Source organism: Hyla sarda, chromosome 3, assembly GCF_029499605.1.
Source record: "Hyla sarda isolate aHylSar1 chromosome 3, aHylSar1.hap1, whole genome shotgun sequence".
Taxonomy (NCBI): domain Eukaryota; kingdom Metazoa; phylum Chordata; class Amphibia; order Anura; family Hylidae; genus Hyla; species Hyla sarda.
The window spans coordinates 191,101,286-191,121,393 of NC_079191.1; the positions used below are offsets into that span (position 1 = coordinate 191,101,286).

General features: G+C 40.7%; 1 protein-coding gene and 1 pseudogene across 1 annotated transcript in view; both read left to right on the forward strand.

Moving 5' to 3' along the window:
• Nucleotides 1-20,108, forward strand: part of GFRAL (GDNF family receptor alpha like) — a 133,452-nt gene that overhangs the window by 101,489 nt on the left and 11,855 nt on the right. Inside the window, exons 6-8 of the mRNA XM_056565748.1 lie at nt 2,149-2,479; nt 5,932-6,182; nt 18,038-18,127. Coding sequence (XP_056421723.1) covers nt 2,149-2,479; nt 5,932-6,182; nt 18,038-18,127 — 672 coding nt within the window. The remainder of the gene's footprint in view (nt 1-2,148; nt 2,480-5,931; nt 6,183-18,037; nt 18,128-20,108) is intronic.
• LOC130363305 (U2 spliceosomal RNA) lies at nt 11,555-11,637 on the forward strand (annotated as a pseudogene).

Below are 20,108 nucleotides of genomic sequence, written 5' to 3' on the forward strand. Positions count from 1 at the left end.
GTCCTCAGGTTCTCAGGCTCCAAGAAGAGGGGGAGACCCAAGGGGGGGGTACTGTTACGCCGAGCGCTCCGGGTTCCCGCTCCTCCCCGGAGCGCTCACTACACTCCCGCTCCCGCAGCGCCCCGGTCAGATCCACTGACCGGGTGCGCTGCGATACCGCCTCCAGCCGGGATGCGATTCGCAATGCGGGTGGCGCCCGCTCGCGATGCGCACCCCGGCTCCCGTACCTGACTCGCTCTCCGTCGGTCCTGTCCCGGCGCGCGCGGCCCCGCTCCCTAGGGTGCGCGCGCGCCGGGTCTCTGCGATTTAAAGGGCCACTGCGCCGCTGATTGGCGCAGTGGTTCTAATCAGTGTGTTCACCTGTGCACTCCCTATGTATACCTCACTTCCCCTGCACTCCCTCGCCGGATCTTGTTGCCATTGTGCCAGTGAAAGCGTTCCCTTGTGTGTTCCTAGCCTGTGTTCCAGACCTCCTGCCGTTGCCCCTGACTACGATCCTTGCTGCCTGCCCCGACCTTCTGCTACGTCCGACCTTGCTTCTGTCTACTCCCTTGTACCGCGCCTATCTTCAGCAGTCAGAGAGGTTGAGCCGTTGCTAGTGGATACGACCTGGTCACTACCGCCGCAGCAAGACCATCCCGCTTTGCGGCGGGCTCTGGTGAATACCAGTAGTGACTTAGAACCGGTCCACTAGCACGGTCCACGCCAATCCCTCTCTGGCACAGAGGATCCACCTCCTGCCAGCCGGCATCGTGACATCTATTTTTAATCTAATAATATGTACCATGAAAGTGTACACACTGTTTAAAAAATCTTCCATAATTCTATATCTATGCCGAGAAATGACAGATCTCTCTTCCAGCAGGGGAGCTGAGTGCAATGACGCCTCCCTCCCCGACCTTTAAATGGGTATTCCAGGAAAAAACGTTTTTATATATCAACTGGCTCCAGAAAGTTAAATAGATTTGTAAATTACTTCTATTAAAAAATCTTAATCCTTTCAGTACTTATGAGCGTCTCAAGTTAAGGTTGTTCTTTTCTGTCAAAATCCTCTCTGATGACACCTGTCTCGGGAAACGCCCAGTTTAGAAGAGGTTTGCTATGGGGATTTGCTTCTAAACTGGGCGTTTCCCGAGACAGGTGTCATCAGAGAGGATTTAGACAGAAAAGAACAACCTTAACTTCAGAAGCTCATAAGCACTGAAAGGATTAATATTTTTTAATAGAAGTAATTTACAAATCTGTTCAACTTTCTGGTGCCAGTTGATATATAAAAAAATGTTTTTTCCTGGAATACCCCTTTAATTAAGGATTGCAGTGGTCTCAGGATTGAGACCCAGTGCAATCACAGCAATATATTTTAAGTTGCACTGCACAGCAGTGCAACTTAACTTGTTGTTTGGCAGCCAAACTTTTGAAAATCTTGCTCAACTCTAACCAATTGTTTGATCTTACAATAATTTTCTTCATGTGAGTGCCCATCAACCAGATTGGATTTAATTTTTAAAGACGGTAGAACTCTTTAAAGGGGAATTCTGGTGGAAAACAAATATTTTCAAATCAAATGGTGCCAGAAACAGACTTGTAAATTACTTCTATTTTGTTCTTTAGTTCTATTAAGTTCTTTCCAATCTGACCACAGTGCTCTCTGCTGACACCTCTGTCAGTTTCAGGAACTGTCCAGAGCAGGATAGGTTTTCTATGGGGAAATGCTTCTAATCTGGACAGTTCCTGACATCGACAGAGGTGTCAGCAGAGAGCACTGTATTCAGACTGGAAAGAACTTCACAATTTTCTCTGTAGTATACAGCAGCTGATAAGTACTGGAAGGGTTAAGATTTTTAAATAGAAGTAATTTACAAATCTGTTTAAATTTCTGGCACCAGTCGATTTGAAAACATTTATTTTACCCTTTAACTAGATGTTTTATTAAAGCCCATTTAACGATGAGATTAATACGACATAAACCACTTACATTGTAATTAACCTAAAGTGTACTGAAATTTTGAGACAACTTCTGACGTGTCATAGAGACATGTCAGAAGTCATGATTGGTAGAATAAATTTCGGTAAATCAATCCAAGATTGTGTACAAGTTCCTTGTTATGTTGTTTAAATATCTTGTATACTGCCTGATTTTCCTTATAGAATTTGGAGGTCCAAAGTCCTGCTTAGATGTGGCCGCTCTTTGCGTTGGAGATTCAGTATGCAACAGACACTTAGCTGGTCTTATGAAGGCTTGCCCTGTCAATAGAACTGCGTGCAATGTGAAAGACTGCAAGAGAACAATAAGAGCCTTTTATGAAACTATGCCTTTCAATATGTCTCAAATGTTGGCTTTTTGCAATTGTGACCAGTCTCATGAAGCCTGTCAACATGCTGGAAGTGTTCTCCATAGCAAATCCTGCACAGGTCATTCTGATGTCTCCATATCTTGCCTTCATGTGGTCCATAGTTGTCTTGACAATGAATTGTGCAGGTTAGTAATGTTACATTACTGTCATCTTCACACTGAACTTGTAAAGGAGTAAATATTCAGCTCATTTAATAAAGCAAGTTTTCACATATTATGCATATATGTCAAAAGATTTGACTGCTGTGTGCTTCACCGGGTTATATCTAGCGATCAGCGGGGCCCTCAGGACTGTTTAAAACTTTTGACAAACCTGAATGACATGTCAGGGTTTTTTTTTTCTTTTTAAATGACAGTAAAATTTCCGCAAGTGGAAATTCAGAAGTGTGAATGGGAGTGTGGAATTCCATTGAAGTCTATGGGCTTTAATATGAGGCGGAATTCCGCAAGAGGAAATTCTGCCATGTGAATAGACCCTAAAACCTGGATAAGGGATAGCTTTAAATTGAGGGATAACCATTATGGATAATCAAAATTTGATAGAAGTGTCCCAAGTATCAAAGGGTGAACATGAGAGCAAAAATCTACGTCCCATGCATTATCACCACAGAGTTAATGAAGCTTTGGATGATGCCCATTGAAATTAACAGTTTCTGTAATGCATATTTCAAACAAAACAACAGTCTTGGCAACTACTCCTATTCCAATATAATGTCTTAAAGGGGTACTCTGCCCCATGAAATCTTATCCACTATTCAAAGGATAGGGGATAAGTGTCACATCTGGGCAGGGAAGGAGTGCACACTATTCTCACCCATTCCCCTATCCCTGCCTACTTACGTACCTGCCCTAAACGACAGGTTCATAACTACGATGATAGTCCCTTCCTAGACAAGTGAGGGATGTAAAATGTTAAAATAATAAAATATAATAATTCAGACTCAGGTCAAGGGGCAGTAGGGAACAGACATACTAACGAAACAAAACTAACACACTCACACAATTAATCAATGCCCACGATCCACGTCAAAAGCCAGGAGATGTCAAAGTACAAAATTGCTAATATCAGAGAGAAGAGGTAGAGAGCAGAGCCAAAGGGTCAAAGACCATGTGTTCAATCAAGGTAAGCTAGCCAGTCTCAGCAGACAGACGTAACCAAAGCAACAAGACCAAATGAAAGCTCTCAGTGCAAGTTAACCCTTCAGTTCCTTACAATAAGATGTATGATACCAGTGGCCGGACCCTCCCACGATCTTCGGGTTGGCACTGCAGCGTTCTGAAATAGGAAGCTTTGATCTTCTGTGTTCCTGACATCACACCACGCCCTCCCCTCCCCCAGAAAATAGCCACCACGCCTCCTCCCATAGACATGAATGGAGGGGGCGTGATGGCTATGGTCGTCCGTCATCCGGCAAGGAGCAGAGTCTGCTCGGTGCACCATATGACTGGGGTTGTGCGCCAGAGGGGATAAGATATTTAGGGGAGGAGTACCCCTTTTAAACAACAGTTTTCTCTTTAATAATTCTAATGTTCTAAGTGGGCATTTCGTAATGAGTTTCTCAAAAATTCTGTCATATACCAGCTGAATTCTATGTCATTATGGGACTGATATATTTGCACAAATATTACTTGGTGTGAAAATGCAACCCTCATTTTACCTCTACTTGACCCATAGTGTACAGTTACAGAATTGATTGGGTGAGGGTTTATGGTTCAGCTCCCAAACTTCTGCCATTCTGCTATCTGTAGCCAACACCTGTTGATAACGTACAACATGGGAGATCACTCTTATTCCAGTTATTTAACTTTTTATATTCTGCAATTAATAGCAATTGTGGCATATAAACAGTCTGGAGGTCATTGATGGTTCTGTGTACCGATCAGCACCCCTGCAATCTAATTGCTGGGTGCTGATTGATTGTCAAGCCGCCCCGAGACCTTGCTAGGCCTCAGTGCTTGCCGTGACTGCTCTGCTGACAACATAGATCAATGCATGTGCATTGCTGTAAGCAATTGAAAGGTTGCTTAAACTACAACATTCCTGATCCTGTGTGGTCAACTGCATTAATAAAAAATAAAAATAAAAAAAACAAAGAACAAATAGTCCTGATTGTTGGTCACATCCCAGAAAAAAATGTAATAAAAATGTATCAAAAAGTCAAAAATTTGCCCTCACAATGCTCCATGGGTGGAATATTAAAAAAAAGTTATATGGGTCAAAACATGGTGATGCACAGATTTTTTCTATATGCTCTCATACAAAAAAAAATTAAAATTGTTATGGGTCTTAGGCTTCTTTCACACTTCAAAATTCTCCGTTTTTAAACATCCGTGTGAAGTTCCGTCTGAAAACCAGCTGAAAACGGCAGTAACAAAATCCTACACGTCAGTTAGAAAATCCCATTATAGTCTTTGGGATTTTCTAATAGCCATTTTAACCCGTTATAGTCCGTTATTGATAACGGACGTTATTTTGTGACGGAAGATAGTAACGGCGGAATAGTTTATGAACTATTTCTCCCGTTACTATCTTCCGTCACAAAATAACGTCCGTTATCAATAACGGACTATAACGGGTTCAAACGGCTATTAGAAAATCCCATAGACTATAATGGGATTTTCTAATGGACGTATAGGATTTTGTTACTGCCGTGTTCAGCTGATTTTCAGATGGAACTTCATACAGATGTTTAAAAACTGAGAATTTTGTACTGTGAAAGAAGCCTTAGTAGACAAAGAGGAAGAAAACCCAAGCCAAAAAGTCAAGGGTCATAAAGAGATTAAAATGGAAGTATATATACAGTAAGTGTGAGGTTTTTTTCCACCCTCCAGAAAATAAAAATAGTAACGTAACTGAATTTCAATGCAATTGTCTCTTGTGTCTATGAGACAGGAAAACTAGATTGTGAGCCCCACTTGGGACTGACGGGGATAATTTCTGTTCCACAGTGTACAGTAGAATACGTTATATCATATAAGCCACAGAAAATAAATAAATATAGATGCTTACAATAACTTCAAAACTAAATTATGAATGACTTTCTGCTACTATTGTAGGGAGAAAATTTTGCACAATTTGGGAACATTTATTTAGTTTGCCACTGTCTGTTTAAAAAATAATATAGCAAGAGACCAGACATGTGTCTCATGGCCCAGTGGATTTATTATAATTAACACCAAAATTTGGGATAAATTGTAGCTGAAATCTTGGCTCAAACAGGAAATTTTTGTTGATCAGGTCTTTTGTTTTTTTTATTTTATTTTTTAGAATGCAAAAATATTTAAATATTTAATATTATCCTTCAGCTACTTTATCTTTGTCAGATCAGAAACATTTATTAAGCCATAATCAATAAAAACATTAATTTATTTTGCATTACATAAAACCTTTCTTTAACTTTTTCTAAGTGATCAAATGAAGAAACACTACATTGGTATAACTATAATTGTAAATACATTCTACACATCCCACTTTGGTGTTGAGGCATATTAGATAGCACGTATCTTTGCTTTCAGCAGTTTTTATTATTAGCTGGCTTTATGAACAAGCTTTTGAATGTAATCATTTATTTCTACAGAGAAAGATATGGGGTTTATCAATCAAAATGTTGGGAACCTTTGAGCAGATGTCACAATAATAGGAGCTGTTTGCTTGGTTTACACAAAGAAGACCTGACTTGTTCTGGAAGTGATGAATGTCGTGCTGCATATATCCGTACACTTGGGACAAAACTTCAAATCCCATGCACGTGTCACAGAGGACTTAACTATGAGGAACAGCATTTATGTGGATTGTTCTCTCATACTTTGAACAACACATCATGTTTAAGTAAGTTGAAAAGCAAGTTGCTATAAAGTAATTTGCACCAGCGGCCATGTATAGCTTATATAGAGTGTCATTTTATCAAATACAACAGTTACTGTTGCAATGAAAAACTAACCATTGATTTTGTTGATATTTAATTTTTTTTATTTCTTTTAAAATCTCTTTATTAAAGGGGTTCTCCGGTGCTTAAACATCTTATCCCCTATCCAAAGGATAGGGGATAAGATGCCTGATCACGGGAGTCCCGCCACTGGGGACCCCCGGGATCAAGCACGTGGCACCCCATTTGTAATCAGGGACTGATTACCGGCGACTACAGGGCGGGCGGCGTGTGACGTCACGCCTGTGCCGGCGTGTGACGTCACGCTCTGCCCCTCAATGCAAGCCTACGGGAGGGGGCGTGATAGCTATCACTTCCCCTTCCGTAGGCTTGCATTGCGGGGCGGAGCGTGACGTCACACGCCGCCCGCCCTGTAGTCGCCGGTAATCAGTCCCGGAGCGAACGCGCTCCGGGGACTGATTACAAACGGGGTGCTGCGTGCATGATCCCGGGTGTCCCCTGCGGCAGGACTCCCGCGATCAGGCATCTTATAAGATGTTTAAGCATCGGAGAACCCCTTTAAAGTTCAAATAAGTTATGATAATACAAAATTAGTATATGACAATACTTACAGATAAATAGTAATTTAACATAGTGTATAGGCAATCACAGGCTATTAACAAGCTTAAGACACAAAACTGTGTACATCCTGCTGGGCTTGAGGTGACATATCTCAAGCGGCAGAGCTGAGAAGATATGCACCACCTAGGTGGACTAGAAAAAGGCCAGGGTCTGTAAGTTGACCAATGATACAACAGATGATAATAAACAATTGAACTTTTGGGCTGGGGAGGAGAAGGAATGGGAAGTGAGGGCTTGGGGTCATGGGGGGGGGGGGGATATGAAGGGATTGAGGGAGAAGGAGGAGAGGGCTATGTAAATACAACATATCAACAATATTAAATGGAATTGGGTTGCCCCTCTACTCTATGTCTTATCTAGAAAGGATTAGCTGGTTTCTTTATTCGGGGTGCATAAAATCTCCAACAGTGTGATGCTGCGCCAGGATTAAACAAGTGTCCTGGTTATAGCCATTACTCACCTGACCTCCGGCGCTTCAGCTGCCCAAACCATAATCATAAGGGTGGTATCTCGCTGCTTCTTTCTGCTCAGTCAGTTTTGTATGTCCGTTCATCTATTTATTTCTTTATGTAATATACAGTATTTTCCTTGTCCTCCCTGTGTGGAACAAATCCCAGCTGGTCAGGGTTGATAAAAGAGGGTGGAGGGGGTTGAAAACACATGACCATACATTTTGCAAACAGTTTTAAATAAGCATTGAGCAAGGAGATCAACTTATAGTTGCTACAGTGGGCTGGGTCCCTGTCTTACTTAGGAATTATAGTGATGTGGCAATCAAAGATTGTGGTGGGAAGGGTACACCCTGCAACATAGTATTGCAAGTTCAGTGAGATATAGTAGAAGCCTATGTTGGAAGGTCGTGTAGCAATATAAGGGAAGACCTTCTGTTCAAAGACATTTGATTTTGGAAGATTTTATGATTTCCTCTTTAGTAAATATCTGATACAACAACGCTCTCTGCTCAGGAGTGATAGTGGGTAAGGTGATGAAGTCCATAAAGGATCGTGTCTTTTCCTATTGTTGGGCAATAGTATGGATATCATATGAAAGCTTGTCCTTATCGCCCTTAATGGCCATGATAAATACTTTTTCACTTCTACTCTCAACTTACTTTAACCTATATTTGGTAGGCTTATTACAATGAACATAATATTTATATTTGGAAGACAGGAAAATCTTTACAGATTTTACATTTAAAATATTCCTAACATCAGACCTAAGATCTATCAATTTATTCTCATGGTTGTCTAACAATTAGCATTTCCTGTTCCCTAATAGGCAAAAGAATTTGGTGACTTTTCACTTTTCTTCATAACATAAGAGATTAGGGCAAAACAGCTTTGTGGGCTTCCCACAGGGTACTACAAGACAGCTTAGGAGTATCATTGATTTTGAAGTAGAAGAATTTTATCCAATCTCCATGTGAGAGTTTTGTGGGAAGTCATCTGAAAAAGTAATTAAACCTTCTATGTTTTTTTATGTGGGGTATGGGCTGACGGGTATAGTACTTAGATTGAAGATGTCAGAATATATAAATATCCTAGAGACTATGGCAAGTAAATGTTTTCTCAGAGTTGCAGGGTGCATTGTGGGAAAGTGCATAGTGAAAGGTGAAGGACTCTAGTCTGGGTTCTAAAGCAACATTAAAATTGCCACCTAGCAAAGGAAGTAATTCCCTCAACTTAACACAGAGTCACAATGTATTAAGTGGCCAAGACACTTTATACAGTCATGGCCGTAAATGTTGACACCCCTGAGATTTTTCAAGAAAATAAAGTATTTCTCACAGAAAAGGATTGCAGTAACACATGTTCTGCTATACACATGTTTATTCCCTTTGTGTGTATTGGAACTAAACCAAAAAAGGGAGGAAAAAAAAGAAAACTTGACATAATGTCCCACCAAACTCCAAAAATGGGCTGGGCAAAATTATTGGCATCCTTAACTTAATATTTGGTTGCACACCCTTTGGAAAAAATAACTGAAATCAGTGGCTTCCTATGACCATCAAAAAGCTTTTTACACCTCTCAGCCGGAATGTTGGACCACTCTTCCTTTGCAAACTTCTCCAGTTCTCTCTTATTGGAAGGGCGCCTTTTCCCAACAGCAATTTTAAGATCTCTCCACAGGTGTTCAATGGATTCATTGCTGGCCACTTCAGAACTCTCCAGCGCTTTGTTGCAATCCATTTCTGGGTGCTTTTGATGTATGTTTGGGGTCATTGTCCTGCTGGAAGACCCAAGATCTCGGATGCAAACCCAACTTTCTGACACTGGGCTGTACAGTGCGACCCAAAATCCGTTGGTAATTCTCAGATTTCATGATACCTTGTACACATTCAAGGCACCCAGTGCCAGAGGCAGCAAAACATCATTGAACCTCCACCATATGTCACAGTAGGAACTGCGTTCTTTTCTTTGTAGGCTTCATTCAGTTTTTGGTAAACAGTATAATGATGTGCTTTACCAAAAAGCTCTATCTTGGTGTCATCAGTCCACAAGACGTTTTCCAAGACCAGAAGGATTTTGGCTTACTCAAGTTCATTTTGGCAAAATGTAGTCTTACTTTTTTATGTCTCTGTGTCAGTAGTAGGGTCTCCTGCCATAGTGTTTCATTTCATTTAAATGTCGACAGATAGTTCATGCTGACACTGATGCTCCCTGAGCCTGCAGGACAGCTTGAATATCTTTGGAACTTGTTTGGGGCTGCTTATCCACCATCCAGACTATCCTGCGTTAACACCTTTCATCAATTTTTCTCTTCTGTCCACGCCCAGGGAGATTAGCTACAGTGCCATGGATTGCAAATGTCTTGATAATATTGCGCACTGTGGACAAAGGCAAATCTAGATCTCTGGAGATGGACTTGTAACCTTGAGTTTGTTGATATTTTTCCACAATTTAGGATCTCAATTGCTCTCTTCTCCTCTTTCTGTTGTCCATGCTTAGTGTGGCACACACACACAATGCAAAGACTAAGTGAACCTCTCTCCTTTTCATCTGCTTTCAGGAGTGATTTTTATATTGCCCACACCTGTTACTTGCCCCAGGCAAGTTTAAAGGAGCATCACATGCTTGAAACAATCTAATTTTTCCACAATTTTGAAAGGGTGCCAATAATTTTATCCAGCCCATTTTTGGAGTTCGGTGTGACATTATGTCCAATTTGTCCCTTTTTTTGGTTTAGTTCCAATACACACAAAGGAATAAACATGTGTATAGCAAAACATGTGTTACTGCAATCCTTTTCTGGGAGAAATACTTGATTTTTTAGAAAAATGTCAGGGGTGCCAACATTTACGGGCAAATATATATATATATATATATATATATATATATATATATATATATATATCAGGTGTAGAGATGGCGAAAAATTTGGTTTGATCCAAATATATTTGAAGCAAATCACTTTTAAAAATGGCTATTTTAGGGCTACAGAGAGCCTCAATAGGGATGTAGAAAATGTTGCCTTGCCGTAACACGCATAGGGAGTGTGCTGGGGTAGTGAAATAATACTATTGTTCAGTATGACATGCAGATTACAGGCATCACTATTAGAGCGGCACAATAACAATGAGTCTGGATGTGGCATCACAATTGAAGAGATTAAATATATTTTTGAGATGTCAATTGAAGAGTTTAAAGAGATTAACAAATTTAATGTGCCACCAGCAGCATGAGATCATTTGGCGGCACAATGACACAGTCTGGAGGTGGCGGCAGCCTATGTAGGCCACAGAGCGGCACAATGACAGAGTAGTGTGTCAGTTTATCCTCCCTCTATGTGGGGCAGGCCTGACCCGGGAGGGCTACTGGGTAGATCCTGCCAGTATCATTTGCTTGTCTAAAATATTGACCTCTTAAGGACCCAGGGTTTTTCAGTTTTTGCACTTTCATTTTTTCCTCCTTACCTTTAAAAAATCATAATTCTTTCAATTTTGCACCTAAAAATCCATATAATGGCTTATTTTTTGTACCACCAATTCTACTTTGTAATGACATAAGTAATTTTACCCAAATATCTATGGCAAAGCAGAAAAAAATCATTGTGCGACAAAATTAAAGAAAAAACACCATTTTGTAAGTTTTGGGGGCTTCCGTTTCTACGTAGTACATTTTACGGTAAAAATTACACCTTCTCTTTATTCTGTAGGTCCATATGATTAAAATGATACCCTACTTATATAGGTTTGATTTTGTTGTACTTCTAGAAAAAATCTTAACTACATGCAGGAAAATTTATACGTTTAAAATTGTCATCTTCTGACCCCTATAACTTTTTTTTTTTTCCATGTACGGGGCAGTATAAGGGCTAATTTTTTGCACCATGATCTGATGTTTTTAGCGGTTCCATTTTTGTATTGATCTGATTTTTTGATCGCTTTTTATAAATTTTTTTATGATATAAAAAGTGACCAAAAATACGCTATTTTGGACTTTGGAATTTTTTTGCACGTACGCCATTGACCGTGTGGTTTAATTAACAATATATTTTTTATAATTCGGACATTTACACACATGGCGATACCTTATATGTTTATTTTTACTTTTATTTACACAGTTTTATTTATGGGAAAAGGGGGGTGATTTAAACTTTTCTTTGGGGAGAGGTTAAATGACCATTATTAACTTTTTTTTTTCATGCCCTAGGTCCTTAAGTGGTTAAGCCATGCACGTGTAAGTAAATATGGCTCACTTCTCTGCCTTTTGGCTAAGATCAAGTGTAGTATCTGTTCTTATCATTTCATGCCGGTGGCACGAGACGCCAGTATTGGACTGGTGGGGATGGGTGCGGCATGGAGGGTATAGGTGTACCAGGGCTTTCTGGGGCTGGTGCCCGAACACCAGCTCAACGGCTGCCCTGACATAACATGTTTCCTCTGGGTCTCGCCATGAGGCTGGGAGGGTCTAGAGCCAAGGTACTTTTGTGCCTTGGGGAGTGGTGACCCCGAGGTGCCGAAACTCACTGAGAGGACAGGCTCACTGAGTGGAAGCGCTTGCACCATATCTCTACACCTTGTGGCACTCATCTCTTGATTCCCAGCCTTCTGGCTAAGATCAGAGAAATTTTTATAGATCCGGTCGAATGTCCGTGCAGTAAACCTGCACACATTCACTTATTTATTTATTTTTTGTCACATTCACTTTTCGTATGTTGTGTTTCCACAGGATTTGTCAGGATGCGGTAGTCCTTTTGGGTGTCCCTCCTGGTGGTCTAGGAGAGGTGTGTGTGGCCATCAAGTTCAGCAACTCCCTGCTAAAATCCTGGGTACACCTGCATGGGCAGGGTACCGATTGTTAACAGCTCTGCGGGCAGATACCTTGGCTAACGCTAAGGGGGATGCCTGGAGCATTTGTGGTCCCTTAGTAGCTTTGGTGAAAAATTGTACCTTTTGGTCCGGAGGCTAAGGGTAAGATTTGTTTGGGGGCCTCTCTCCTGGAGAAGAACTGACGATAGACCACATCCTTTGTGAACTTTTTTTAGTGTAACACATTTTGCACTTTTTCTTGCACTTTGGGTGATTCAAGAGCACGTTCCTCTGCTCTTAAAAAAAACACAGTTGGTACTGTGAAACTGGTTATGAAACTGGGAATGTGTATTTTAATCAGTTATGGTTTATTTTTATCGCTCCAACCTGTTTCCTTGGATTCCTGTGGTAATTCTACAGCTAATATATGACGACGAGCAGCTTAAGGAGGGTGGGCTTTGCGGTGTACCTGTGGCTGAAGTGCATGCAAAGTTTCCTGGCCATTTTTAGGATGTCTCGCAGATGGGTGGAAGACTTAAGGATCCGCTTGACAACCAGATTAAAGACGTGTTCCGTGTTATGGTTTATTTTTATCGCTCCAACCCGTTTCCTTGGAGCCTGGATGTGGCAGCAGCCTGACGAGACCATAGGGCCTCACAATTGAAGAGATTAAAGAGATTTTTTAAATGTCAATTGAAGATTTTGAAGAGAATAACAAGTTTAATGTGCCATCAGCATGAGGAGATCACATGGCGGCACAATGACACAGCCTCGAAGTGGCCGAAGCCTATAGGGCGGCACAATGACAGAGCCTGGAGTAGGAAGCAGCATGATGAGAGGTGGCACGTTTGGCTCCAGACTTCCCACTGCTGCCACCCTGCTGACTCCCAACCATGCTACCACCTTGCTGGCTTAGCTGCTGCCTCACGGGCAACCTGCCACCCTCTTCTCCTGATGATGATGATTCTGTACCCAGCTCCCAAGTGTGATCGGCTTCATCATCATCGAGTTGTGTCTGCACGTCAATGATGTCATCCTCAAGTTCCTCAATGGTGTCTGTTTCAGGAGCCTGAACGCTCGCAACACCACCTCCCATGCCACTCTTCTCATCACTACTTGCCTGCCTAGTGGAGGAAGTGGCAGATGTCTCTCCCCATCTTGGCTGGGCAGCTGCTGACTTTCCTCTTGTTGACCATCCTCGCCGTATAGTGGAGCTGAGCCCATAGCATACAATATTTCTCTGCGTGAGGGAACAGCATAGGACAGAGGCAGTTGGAGGACAGGAACTGCTCCCGGGCCATGCCAACTAAGAATTGAGTCTGAGGAACCCACCAACTGTTTGCTGGGGGTGTCGGATGTCCCTTAGGAAGAAGTGGGTGACCGAGTTGACCAATCAATGATGGCAGATGAGTAGCTGGTTGAGATATGACTGCTAGCTGACACTAGAAGCTCAGACATCTCGATGCGATTCCTACTGTCACGCGCCCCTACTCTGCTGCGACCTCTGCCACTCCTCTGTGCATGGCCAAGGACTTCTCTGCCTGACATACTTGTAGAACAGTGGTGTGTGTATATATTTTATGTTTTATAGAGAAATACGCCCCTATATGGCTGCAACAGAAACTTGCGGAACTCACAATGTGTGTGTATATATATATATATATATATATATATATATATATATATCCCTGCTTTAACACTAACAGGCCACTATACAATTGAAACAGAAAACACGAATAACAGCGGAGTGCGTATACGCCCCAGTATGGTTGCACCAGAAATAAGCGTAACAATCTAGTGCGTAAGTCTTTTAGTGCTTTTACACTTACTGCCCCCTATTAGCTTTAACCAGAAAAAAATTTAGAACTGCGGAGTGCGTATATATGTAATACACCCCAGCATGGTTGCAACAAAAAAAAAAGTGTACTCTCTCTCTGAAAAGTCCCTACTTGAAACAACTTCTGAACTTTCCCTGCCTGCACTATGGTTGCTTGCAGTCTTTGAATGGGGAGTGCTTCCTGGGATGATCTCAATTGGCAGACTATGAAACGACTTCTAAACTCTCCCTGCCTTCCTGCCTGCAGTGATGTAGGCTTGAGGTCAATGGATTTTCCCTGTACTGATCTGTATTGTCAGTAAGGCTGATTAGTGACCACACAGTGTCTGCTCTCTCTCTAGCCAGAACGAATGTGGGCTTGAGGTGAATAGATTCATCGCTGTAAAGATATTTATTGTCAGTAACGGTGATTAGTGCGCACACACAGTCTCTGCTCTCTCAGGAAATGCCCGTCTTCGGTAATGGTTGCCAAATATACAGGGCTGTGAAATCACAGGACTGGCTGCTGATAGGCTGCATGCCGCCATGTGATTTAAAGGTGATGCTGCCTACCCGCCTTCCTTGCCCTATGTCCTCACACATGTAGCCACCATATTAGACCCAAGGCCCACACAAAATGTAGTTAATGAAGCAATTCATTACCACAAAGTGCGAAGAAATTAGGATTTGTTTAGAGTCAAATTTTTCATGAAATTCGGAACAAATTTGACTTTGTCAGTTTCGATTCATACATCTCTAATCAGGTGCATAGATATTACCAAAAATTACCATGTGATTAGCAATGTGAACCTTAATAAAAGTATAATGTTTATCTAGATCAGCTAGTTGACAAGACAGGATGAAAGGTGTGTGGTTGCTTACCTCTATACTAACTTCCTTGGAGGCCATTGAAGGAGTTGTCCAGTATAGAAAAACTTAACCCCTATCCTAAGGATAGGGGATATGTTTCAGATCACAGGGGATCTGACCGCTGGGAGCCCCGCAATCTCCTGTATGGGGTCCCCAGCTCTCTGGCCAGATATTGCATGTCGACCACCACACAAAGCAGCAGCCGACATGCCCCTTTAATACAGGGCTATGGCAGAGCCGGAGATTGTTGAAAGCAGCTCTCCAGCTCTCCCATAGAGTTGTATTGAGGGGGCGTGATGGCCGCAGCTTCGTACAGTGGTCAACACGCCCCTTCCCGCGGGCTGCCAGGGCCCCATATGGGAGATCGCGGGGGGTCCCAGTGGTCGGACCCCCCGCGATCTGAAACTTATCTCCTGTCCTTAGGACATGGGATAAGTTTTTCTATACTGGAGATCTCCTTTAAGGCTAAAGGTCAATGGGACCTCTGCAAGAAATACCCCTTGGACATGCATGGGACATTTGCTCCTAACGGAAAAAGGCTATCACATGGCCCCTCATGGAGGGGGAGTTATCTTACATTATATAAGTATACCTTCGTATCATCCATATATGTACTAAATAAATAGGGAGAATAGAGTGACATGAGGAAGTCCACTACCTAGAATGTGAGGAGTAGTGTTGAGCGGCATAGGCCATATTCGAATTCGTGAATATTCGTGATTATATGGACAAATATTCGTCATATATTCGCTAAATTCGCATACTCGTTATATTTTCGTTTTATTTTCGCATATGCGAAAATTTGCGTATGCGAAAATTAACATATGTGAAAATTAGCATATACAAAAATTTGCATAAGCGCATTAGCATATGCGAAAATTCGCACGCCAGTCTCACACAGTAGTATTAGAGCCTTCTTTACACCACACAAGCTGGAAGCAGAGAGGGATGATCATTGTGATGTGTACTGTGAAAAAAACCCCGAATATTCGTAATTACGAATATACAGTGTTATATTCACGAATATTCGCAAATTCACGAATATGCGATATTCGCGAATAAAATTTGCATTGCGATTATCTGCGAGCAACACTAGTGAGGAGGTAATATTGTACTTTCACATCTGGAAGCAAGGAGTAAGGAACCTGGGGAGGGGGAAAACTCATGACAGTAGAAAAAGGTAAGGCATACATTCAAGTGTCATTGATAATCCTCTTCAGGATGAGCTTTCCTATGCGTGTCTTTGTCTTGGAACCCTTCTCTGGTGATGGTATGGGGACAAGGCCTGAAAGATCTTTGAGAACAAATCAATTTACTATAGCGGATATTGGTTTTAAACATATTAAATATTACCTCTTCTGAAGTTCCATTCAATAATGTATTCCATCTATTCACTGAAAGCTACAAATTGTTATTTGAAGTATTTTAACATTCAGATATAATAAATAACAGGGGGATGGTTTACAACATATATCCCCCCTCCACATTTAGATACATCATAGGGACATTAGTCATTTATCTTTTTGGCGCTACACCATAGACTTAAAAAGCCTTACAGTATACTTTTGAAGCAAAACGTATTAAACATGCACAGTAAAATATGTTACAGTAACTTTCTTTAAGGCTCTTTTTTTTTTTTGCATAGCTTTTCATTATTCATCTTCGCTCCCTCTCTGCCTGTAAGTGGAGCTTCTCTTGATGCTAGTGCTGTGCTCAGCAATCACAACTGATTATGTGTTTCCAGGCTTCTGATTTCCCTTCACATTATGGAATCTCACAGCCACTCAGAGAAAGAGAGAGAATCGGCAGCCCCATCCCCCTCTCATCTGTATATTTACTTTATCCCTCTGGGATAATTTATTTACTAAGTGAAGAGGTTTATTACTTTGACTGTGCTGTAATGCATTTCTAATCATCATAGACATTTACATTTTCTGTGAATGTAAACTTCTGAAAATAGTAGTTTTATCATTATTTCTTCTCTATTCTGTAGAAATTGGAATGATTGACCTTCTCCTTTTGCCTTACTGAAAGATTAATTTACACTGTGCAGTCATTTCATGATAATAAATAAATAAATAATTAAATGACTAAATAAATAAGTAAAAAGTGTTAATAAACACTGTGTGCCTCTTCTATTAGCTTACATAAAGTGGTCTAGGCGCAAACTACTGATCCCAGAGAATGTGTTGCGCTGCCTGGAGGTAAGCAGTGAAGCTGTATGCGCTGTACTCTACTGTACTCCAATTTGCTCCAGCAAGTGTTCACTGAGCAGCGAGACATACAAGAGGAGAGTTAGCTAACCTTGTGCAGAGAATCAGTTGCTCATAGCAACTGCAATCTGATTGGATGCTATGGGCACCTTTTCTACTGTTCCTTTGCACAAAGTTTAAATCTCCCCCACTGGGTATGTAGTATATACAAATAGTGTAGGGCACTTATCAAGCACCACAAAAATAAAGATTATTTATTTAACCATAGAATTCTTCTCAAGGTCCCAACCTTAATAGACCCCTGTACCCACCAGAAAACAGGGGGGGAAAAGCAGCAGTGCCACTTCTTCTAAAAAAAACAAGCTAAAAGATCTTTCATTTCACCAAGACAAAATGCAACGTATTGCCAATAATATAATTTGAGATTAACAATGACAGTATGTTACTGTCAAAATGTTGCATGTTTGTTAGTTGACATAAAGCCTTTTTTTAGTTCCTTTTTTAAAGAAGATGGTGCAGCATCTTTTTTTCTCCTTTTTTTTCTTTACTTTACTGATGCTCTATACTTGCACTCGTACATTCGTTGGGCTTGGTGTACTGCCGAATGGCCTTGGTTAACCACTCAATCCGAATTTCATAAGATCAGTTAATAAATTAAAAATAATTTGAACACAGGTATTATTGGTCTGTCTTAGTGTATGTTGCAGCAGAGGTATAACTAGGGGGGCGTAGTGTGAGTGGTAGTGCCACCTAGCCATTCTGATTCAGCTAAGCTATTTAAGTAGAGTTAGGCCACAAATCTTCATCTTTACCCCAGATGACATATAGCCTAGACAAATTTCTGTATTAGTGAATATTTTCTTGGTAAAAAGAACAGGAAGTTCTTTTAACTAAAACGTTAATAGTAATACTAATAGTTTTTATTATTTCATTGTCCTTTAAAATTAGTTTTAAGTAGAATTTGGAACAGAATGTACTCCCTTAGGATACGGCAAACTCATTATTGGCTTTATTCTCTTTATACAGAAAGATTTACCACAAATAACATCCAAGCATCTTACAGTAATACACAAGGAGAACAACTTAGAAGTGGTAGTCCAAATATATTTTCTGCTGGTGAGTTATTATTCCGTTTGCACGGATATCTTTTTTAAGTGTTAATATTGCAGTTTTAACTAATATAAAGCACAATTTTTCCTTCTGCCTGGTAACAGTGAATAAAGACATATTTTCACAATACAACTAAAGTCAATCTACATTACATTGTGTTTGCCTTTAAGCTTCAGTGATCAGTATATACACTAAATTTAGTAGGTCAGAATGTACCAAATTATTTCCATATTGCCAATGAAACAAAGCAATTCTACTGCTGGCTGGGATACTGATGGGAATCTTCCCTTTTCTATGCTGAAGATTTTGCCTTCTTAGAATTACCTGTCTATTACTATCTACTTTTTGACAGACCACATTAAGTTATTTATACTTCTTTCACAGTGCACGGCAGTGGGACGGCCGCCGGAAGAGCCAGGCAGAATAGCGGGAGAAAAATTACTGCATGTGCCGTCTTTTTCTCCCGTTTTTCATAACAGCGCCCAGCGGCCCCCATAATTGTAAATAGGAGCTGCTGGGACCTATTGTTTGCCATTTCCCCATCATGAGAAAGGGCATTAAAGTCAGAGGAAAAAAAAGAGGCTTTTTCCAACTCATGGGAGACTTTCATGAATGATATTGTATCAGTGGTGATCTTGTAAATTAATATTAGCAAATCATGTCGCAATTTTAAATGGGTAGTGTCACTAAAAAAACTTTTGATATGTTGTAGAGACATGTCAAAAATTTTGATCAGTCGAGGTATGAGTGTTTAGACCATGACCAATAGCTATAACCAGCTAAGAGCACACTATTCAAGACACTTATTTACTAAAATCCGAGTGTTCTTTCTGGAGTGATTTAGATTTCACTTCTCTTTTTCTGTGAGCTGATTTACTAATGTGTAGTATGTGTTGGTTCACTTTCTGTCATGTTTTTTTTTTTTGTGTTGCACGGGAAAATGTGTTGCACATACTCCGAGTTAAAAGAAAAAAACTAAATAACATGGGTAAAGAATACAAATCATCAATAGCATGTGCCAAAACAAACAAGCAAAACACAAGCTTTAACAGGTATTAAGCAACAAAATAGAACAAAAAAAATTAAATGGAGTTAGACCATCTAATATAGGAGTTTAAAAACACCCCTCTTCCCCACAAAAAACAAATATATATATATATATATATATATATATATATATATACAATTAAAGGAATATTTAAAAGTTTAAAATGCATTGCATATTCTAAAAATACTTGTGTAGAACTGTAAAGCAATGAAAAAAAAAAAATTTGAAAATAGTTTAAGCACTCCCCACCACATTAAGCTGTCTGTGCCTTTGCCAAAATCACTCGCTTTTGGTAGTTTTTACACATCCTCTTGGCTGTCGGTTATTCTGTGAGCCAAACACACTTTTTCAGGAGTGATTTTGGAAGTACTCCGAGTAATTTCTGCTTTTTGTGAGGAACACGCCCATTTTTTGGTTAACCATGTCCATTTTCTTGTAATAAAAAACACTTTAAGTGTTTTCAAAAGTGTAGGTTGTGCGGTGTAAAATTTGGGCGCAGAATTAGTTGAACGGATGGTGCGACAAAAATTTAGGCGCATAAACCAAGAAAAAAAGTTGGTTGGACTTTAGTAAATCAGGGCCAAAGTATATAAGATTGTCTTGGACAGCTGCACTTTTCCCCCAGCCTGTTCTAACAATTATGCAACACAAAAAGAGAAAGACAGCTGCACATCCACCATTTGTAATTTGATCTATTTGCTTCACAGCATAATCTCAAAAACCAACAGGTTGTTAGTATACATTGTGATCAAAAAGTACAAGCCCACTCGCCACGTCAAGGCCACCTCATTAGAGTGGGTCCCTAACCGGACACTGGCGTAGCGCCCGGCAGCGACCACTGCCTCCGAAACCCCATGCCCAACGGGGGGAGCGACCCAGTGGCCAGGCAGCCCCACTGTTGCCCGACCAAGCCCCTGGCTCCGGGCCACTCCACCCCAT